We start from the raw sequence: 7,062 nt of genomic DNA on the forward strand, positions 1-7,062 counted from the left end.
GGGGAAACCTGAGGCACAGAGCCACCCACCCACTCCTCAGAGGAGACGAGACAGTCCTGAGATTAAAACCCTCTTTTCCAGGTCATTTTGGGGACTGCATTTGCAAGCAGCTGGGGACCCGCGGGAGGGCTGGCCACGGATGGTACCACAGGGGCAGCGTCTCCCCGCTTTGGGTGCAAAGCCCCCTCCCCACGCCCTGGCAGCCACAGCCCCCTCACCTCGGTGGGCGAGATGCTGAAGACCTCAGCGATTTTCCAGGTCATTTTGGGGACTGCATTTGCAAGCAGCTGGGGACCCGCGGGAGGGCTGGCCACGGATGGTACCACAGGGTCAGCGTCTCCCCGCTTTGGGTGCAAAGCCCCCTCCCCACGCCCTGGCAGCCACAGCCCCCTCACCTCGGTGGGCGAGATGCTGAAGACCTCAGCGATTTTGGCGTAGAGCTCCTTGACGTTGGTGAAGCCCTCGATGCGCCCCGTGGGGCTGCCGTGGGCCAGCTGCGTGTGGAACACCAGCCGAGGGCGGGCACGGGAGGGTCGGGGGGCTGGGATGCCCTCGGCAGCAGGTGGCTCGGGGGCCCCTGGCTCCTGCCCCACGCCGTTCTCCATGGGGCTGCCCTCCTGGGCCTGCCTGCCGCGCCTGCCCGCCCGCCGCATCCCGCTGCCGACGCTGCTGAATTATAGATGGGTGCTGGCTCCCGGCTCGGCCGTAAGGTGATCCCCAGACCTGGGAACCTGATCAGACGGCGCAGGTCACCCGCCTGGGATCGGGTGAGCTCTGCCACTTAGGAAGGGCCCCGGCCAGGCTGGGAGAGGTGGGAGAGCAGCCAGCACAGAGCTGGCTCCATTGCAGCCTCCCCAGCTGGGGTTGGGGGCTGCAGCAATAAGCTCAGGGCCTTCACCCTTGATACACACCCCAAAGCCCTCAGGATTAGGGCCAGGAGCAGCTCCGAAGCCACCTCTGAGCATGAACACACGGAGCCCAGGCTGGTTGTTTCTCCCACATTTATTTGCTCCCATCTCCATCCCAAGCCAAGCGGCCACCAGGAGATGGCAACCAGGAGACTCATCTACAGAGCACGGACCTCGCAGGCAAGAGACGAGCAGTCACAAACCGGCCCCGGGTTAAACCCAGGGCCAGATCAATGTAGTGCTAGTAAGAAAATAAGACACTCTCTAATTACACAGTCCGAGATTAGTGACAGGCAGCCCCGGGGACGGCCGACCCCAGCACAGCACAGCCAGGACACAGCTGCCATCACGGTGGTCCCACGATGCAGGACGGGCTCGGGCACAGAGGCAGGAGCCGAAAGCCTGTGCACCGCCCCATCGCGCCCCCCAGGCCCCCCCCCCCGGGGGAGGAAGGGGTCGGTCCCGGCTCTCCCTCCGGCATGAAGATTTTTTTTTTTTTTGCGCCTTCACCGCTGCAGAGGGCAGGAGCTGCCCTGCCTGGTCCCAGAGGTATGGGGGAAGGAGAGGCGACAGGCAGGGTGACATGGGCAGGGGGGGCTGAAGGCACCCATGGGGGAGCAGTGAGGGGAAGTGGGAAGATTAAATAAAGCAAGAGGTGGGGGGAAGGAAGCCTGCCACCTCACCTGCTGCGGGCCGGGGGACCAAGAGGCTCCCTGGGCTGACCTAGGGGCCAGGAGGCAGCGCCGAGCCCCAGGGGCTCCCAGGGCACCTGGCTGCCTCCCTTCCATCACAGGCCGGTGAACAGCAGCCCCTGGGTCACCCTGGAAGAGGCTGATTCACTCCAGGCCAGTAACCCACAGGCACCTCATCTGCCACCCGATAGCCTGTGGGGAGTCTCTGGTTTAGCGAGGCAGAGCTGCAGGAGCTGGGGAGCTCACAGGAGAGCGGGGGGGGATGCTCACGCCCACTGCTGACCACCTCGCCCAGCACCGCACCGGCTGGGGTCTCTCAGCCCTGTCACCGCTTGGTCCCCAGAAGCTCGAGGTCCTTGGAGATGGTGCGGCCGCGGGGCCCAGCCGCACCAGGGCTGGGGGGCGTTCCAGCTCATTTCTCCAGCGAGGTGCGTGGGGTAGAGGGGGAAGCAGCCGGACCACCAGCAGAGACTGTCCCTTGCGTGAGCTCCAAGGGACAGGGCCGTGGTCCGGCCGGCCCCAGGCTCCGGGAAGGACTGGTCCTCTTCACAAGTGTTCGCTGAAGAGGGAGGAAGGCAAGGCTGAATTACAGGGGGTTGACTTCTCTCTCCCACAACTGCCTGGAGCAGCCCTGAGCCCCTCTCTGCCCGCACTTTCTCTGCTCGCCTCCCGTCACCCACCCTGCCACGGGCTGACCCAGTGGTCCCAGTGCTCACCGGGACACGAGGGCCCTTGGGCGCCGGCTCTGGCCAGCCCTGCCCAGCTCACCTGGCTATCCGGGACAGGATCTCCTTGATGCGCACCACCAGTTTCTCATGCTGCAGCGGGTTGCTCTCGATGGCGCTGTGCAGTTTGGCCATGTAGAAGTCCAGAGTGCTCAGCGTGGGGGTTTCCCCGGTGCCTGTGAGGTGGCAGCCCAGTTAACAGGGCCAGCAAGTCCCCATCCAACCCTGCCCATCGTGCTGGTGACTGGGGAAGGGACCCTGAACACTAGGTGCCATCTCCTGCAGCAGGAGAGAGCCCGCACCGACACAAGCCCAGGAACAAAAGGATTTGGGCTAATCTCTGCCTTGCAGGCACAGCTGTCTGTGGCTCAAGAGGAGGACGGTTCCCAGCCTGCCCTACCCCATTATAGGGGAGCCAACCAGCTGTCACATCCCTGGGCTCCCCGGAGAGCCCCTCCCAAAGTGCTCCAGGATCCCGCCCCATCAGCAGATGAGCATTTATCACCATCCCATTGCCCCCGCTCGTACGACGTGCGGAGCCCCAACGGTGACCCCTCCACACGGCCACCAGGTCCCAGCAGCAGGCTGGTCCCCACGGCTGCCCCGAACTCACCCGGGATGGGCAGGGAGGCGAAGCTGGCGGTGAGGGCCTGCCGCACAGACTGGAGCTGCTGCTGCAAGGCCAGGGTCTGCCTCTCCTCCTGGGCCAGCTCCTGCTCCAGCTTCTCCTTGGCACAGTTCATGCTCTCCGTGTGCTTCTGCAGGATGGCGTTCTGCTCCTCAAACTCCGTGTTCATCTTCCGCAGGCGGCGCAGCTCGGCCTCCCGGGCTGCCGGGACCGCACAGCGTCAGCAGGGGTGGCCCCTCTGACTCTCCCCCCGCATCCCAAACCCAATCCCTTCACCAGCCACGACTCTTCCAAGAGGCTCAGTGTCACCAACCCCCGGGCTCCAGCCAGGGTCCGGTCCCTCTATCTGACCTCACCAGGGACCTTTCACAGCCTGGATCTCACACCCAGCACCAGCCGTGGTCCTGCCCCGCGGGATGCAGGCTGCTCCGGCAGCGGCATTGCTTGCCGCAGCCGTCCCCCAGGCAAGATGCTGCAGCGCTGGCAGCCCCCACCCCACAGCCCAGCCCCTCACCTTTGTTTTGGTCCAAGAACTCCTCCGTGAAGATGGGCACGTCGAAGGTGGAGAAGGTGTCACTGCACTCGCCAGCCTGGGGGACGGGAGGGGACGGATCAGGCAGGGCTGAGCCCACCAAAGGGGACCCCGTCTCCTTGGGGCTGGGCAGAAAAGGAGGCACAGGGACGGGGCAAGGGGTGGCCCTGCCTGGGCAGGCAGGAGGATGGGCAGAAGACGGCTACGCTTTGCCTCCTGCCACTCCAGGCTCTGCTTCAATGGGAAATTGGTGCCTCGAAGCACAACCCGTGAGTCTCCCTCTGCCCAAACCTGTAGCCAGCCCGGTTCCCACAGGCCGAACCCAGTGGTGCCGTGTGCCTCAGTTTCCCCACACACGGGTAGACCTGCCGGGGCCTTACCTTGTGCGGGTGCCCGTTCAGCAGGGTGTTCACTGCCGCAGAGCCCGCGTCCTCTGGAAGGGAGGAAGGAGGTTACGCTAGGAGCCAGCCCAGCATCCCTCGAGAGGAGGAAGGAGGTCACGCTAGGAGCCAGCCCAGCATCCCTCGAGAGGTTCTGGCAGCACTTGGCCGGCTCCTGGCAGCGACGCTGGCAGACACTGCTCCCACAACTCACCTTTTTTGATCTTTTTCTCCTGGATCTTCTCCGTGCACATCTTGTAGGCCTCTGACTGCTGGTATTCCCGCAGCTCCTTCATGTACTGCTGCTTCTCCCGCTCCGCTTCGTCCAGATACCGCTACGGTCACAGAGGGTCCTCAGCCTGGCCCGGCCCCAGGCTCGCCGGGGGGCTGCTGACCCCTCCCCACTACGCAAGGCCCAGCTCCTGTTCACCAGCCCGCCAGTACTGGGACAAGCTCCCTTTGAGGAGCTGCAGCCAGGCAACGAGCAAAGGGGTTTGGGGTGCAGGCTCTGGAGCGTGCTGCCCAGCCCTGGGGGCTCTCTCCTGGGGGCTGGTACCTGCTTCTCCGAAAGCTGCAGCTTGCTCCACTCAGCCCCCAGCATTTTGGTGATCTCCGGGAAGGGCAGGTCAGGATGCTGTGTGCGGATCTGCTCACGCCGCTCGTTCAGAAAACGCACGTAGCCCGTCACGGGGGCTTTGGGGCCGTTGGGAAGGATCTTCTTCCTCTTCTTGCCCTTGGGCCAGCCCCTCTTCTTCACCGGCTGGCACCCAGCGAAGGGAAAGGGACAACCCGGCATGGATCAGAGCGCACGATGCCATCGCGCTGGCAGGACACAGGAGCAACCTGCAGACCCGCCTGGGCCTCCCGACCCTCGAGTGAAGGTCTGGGCCTTTTCTCGGGCCATGGCCGCAGCCACGGGCTCACCCAGCTGTGCCCGGGCTGCTGAAGGGTGAGTGAAGGGACAGCCCCAGGCTGGGCAACACAGACCCCCCTCCCAGGGACCGTGTCGGGAGGGATGTGGGCACCGGAGCTCACCTCCTCCTCGCCGTGCGGCTTCTCGCCGCTCGTCCGTGCCGACTCTCCCTTCTCCTGCTTGATGGCCACCAGGAAGTTTCCATGCTGAGCTTTGCCTGTGGCATGTCTGCAGCCAGAGAGTACCCGTCAGAAAGGGCTGGGAAACCACCGGGACCAAGGGCGACACATCCCCCGGCAGCGCGGCCTCGCGCTTGCCAGATCCCCCAGCTCTCACCCACCCAAAAAGCCCCCAAACCCGCTACCAGCCCTGGAGCCCCTGTTCCCCTGTGAGGGGAGGCCACGGTTCAGTGATGGGGCTCAAGCAGAGCCCAGCACCAGGCGAGCAGGGCAGTCCTGGGCAGAAAAAAGCTGCCCCAAGGTCTATTGACAACCCTGGGACCTTTCAGTGACATCTGGAAGTGGGCCGGGAGCCGCCGGTGCTGCTCTTGGGGGCGGGTAACAGCAATGGTCACATCCCTGCGTGCCACCAGGGCTCAGGCACACACCTCGGCGAGGAGTCCCAAGCGGCATGAACCAGTTGATCCTCCTCTGCGAGGGAGGAGCAGCCGCAGGGGTTTGGACCCTGGCTCCAGGGGCACCGCCTGGAAGCATCACCCACACCCTGGACAAGCCCTTGCCAGGGATAAGGAGAACCCTCAAGGCAGAGGATGAGGGCAGGGCGCCGGCTCGACCTGCTCCAGCCACAACCGCTCCATCAGGTTCCTGCCACCTGCGTCGCCACTGAGACACCTCCGAGATGCACCGAGCAGCTCTAACGCAGGGCTGGCGGCCCCGACTCCCGCTCTCCAACTCGCTGCCTCGTCTTTACAGACCAGCATCTGCCTTCAGAGGAGGACGCGGGTCCAGCACCCAGGTCGTCAGAGCCTCCCTGCCTCGGCTGAGCACACGCAGCCCCACTGCAGCATCACCCTGGGGCTCCCTGAGCCCCCCCAGCCCCTTTTCCAGTCGGCTCCGTCCCACAGCGGAGCCCCTGTCCCGCTCGCACCCCCTGGTCCCCAACGCAGGTCCTGCTCCGTCGGAGCATGTCTGCTGGCAGAGCACGGTCGGGCCCCCCGCGTGGGGGGAGCCATGAAGGGCTTGAGCGTTGCGGCAGACGGCGCTCGCTTGGGTTTCATCCAAGTCACAAGACACGGTAACCAGCACAGGGCCAAGCACAAGCCCCAGCAAAAAAAGAAAATGCTGCTGTGTACCAAAAGCCAGACCGATCCCGACCCGCTCGGGATGCACCCCAGAGTTTCTCTCGCCTGTTTGTCACATCACGTACCTGGTGTAAACCCAAATCCCCTCAGAGACCCCAACCTACCACTATCAGGCTATCACCCGTATGAGCCACCCTTGCAATTGATTTGACGGGGACCCTTTCTGTAGGTCCCCGGGGACATCGCCTGTAACTGCATTGGTCCTTGCGGATGGAGCAGGTGCCCAGCACAAGCTCTTCCCATCGGAATCCAAGCCTGACCAGCTGCCCTGCAACCCCACGCTCACACGAAAGGAAGGTGTGAGACCATCTCTTCTTCCCTCTTCTGGGGGGAAAAAAAAACCCCCAAAACATCCTTGAGGCTCCACAGGGGCACGGCCGGCCTTAGGCTTTCTTTATCAGCTCTAACAAAAATATTCCTGGTGATGCCCGTGCAGTATCATCGCGCTCAGCCGCCACAGCCGGGAACACGCTAACACCCTCCACCACCAGACACGGGATCTCTGCCTCCCCCCTCCGCCATCCAGATTCCTCGCGTGCCGAAGGATGTTTTAAAAAGTAAAGTTATTTCAGGCAAGATTCCTCCTCTTATCTGAACCTCCCTCGGCCGGTCCGCTCTGGCATCCGCCTCCCTCCACCTCGGAGGCGCTTCCCCACCCGCCTGCCCGGGATGGGCCGCGGCCCCCGCGCTCTCGCCCCTCTGCCAGGAGGGACGGCGGTCGACGCCAGCTTAGGACAGCACACGCTTCACCCCACGCAAACTAAGACCTCGCTGGTCTTAATCTCACGAGACGCTTCTTTTACTCCAGGTCTCCCTTTGCCCTGGGCTAATTAGCCCGGCTAGGTGGGAGCACGAGCTAACAGAGCGGGCAGGTAAGGGGAGGGCGGTGCAGCCTGCAGTAGGGGACAGGGGTCCCCAGAAGACCCCCACGGCTCGCGAGGCCAGACCGGCCACCCTTTAGCA

The 7,062-nt window shown here is 64.2% G+C and overlaps 2 protein-coding genes across 2 annotated transcripts in view; both read right to left on the minus strand.

Annotated features, from left to right (window-relative positions):
• GIPC3 (GIPC PDZ domain containing family member 3) overlaps nt 1-653 on the minus strand; it is a 4,279-nt gene extending 3,626 nt beyond the window's left edge. The window contains exon 1 of the mRNA XM_009277054.1: nt 396-653. Coding sequence (XP_009275329.1) covers nt 396-653 — 258 coding nt within the window. The remainder of the gene's footprint in view (nt 1-395) is intronic.
• Nucleotides 654-1,427: 774 nt separating this feature from the next.
• On the minus strand, nt 1,428-5,007 carry HMG20B (high mobility group 20B). Its single transcript, XM_019471478.1, has 8 exons — nt 4,901-5,007; nt 4,422-4,625; nt 4,080-4,200; nt 3,866-3,918; nt 3,468-3,543; nt 2,939-3,154; nt 2,369-2,501; nt 1,428-2,159 (listed from the first exon to the last, which is right to left on the minus strand). The coding sequence occupies exons 2-8, from the start codon at nt 4,464-4,466 to the stop codon at nt 2,147-2,149; spliced, it is 657 nt and encodes a 218-aa protein (XP_019327023.1). The 5' UTR covers nt 4,467-4,625; nt 4,901-5,007; the 3' UTR covers nt 1,428-2,146.
• Between the last annotated feature and the right edge of the window lie 2,055 nt (nt 5,008-7,062).

Source organism: Aptenodytes forsteri, unplaced genomic scaffold, assembly GCF_000699145.1.
Source record: "Aptenodytes forsteri isolate BGI_AS27 unplaced genomic scaffold, ASM69914v1 Scaffold274, whole genome shotgun sequence".
Taxonomy (NCBI): Eukaryota; Metazoa; Chordata; class Aves; order Sphenisciformes; family Spheniscidae; genus Aptenodytes; species Aptenodytes forsteri.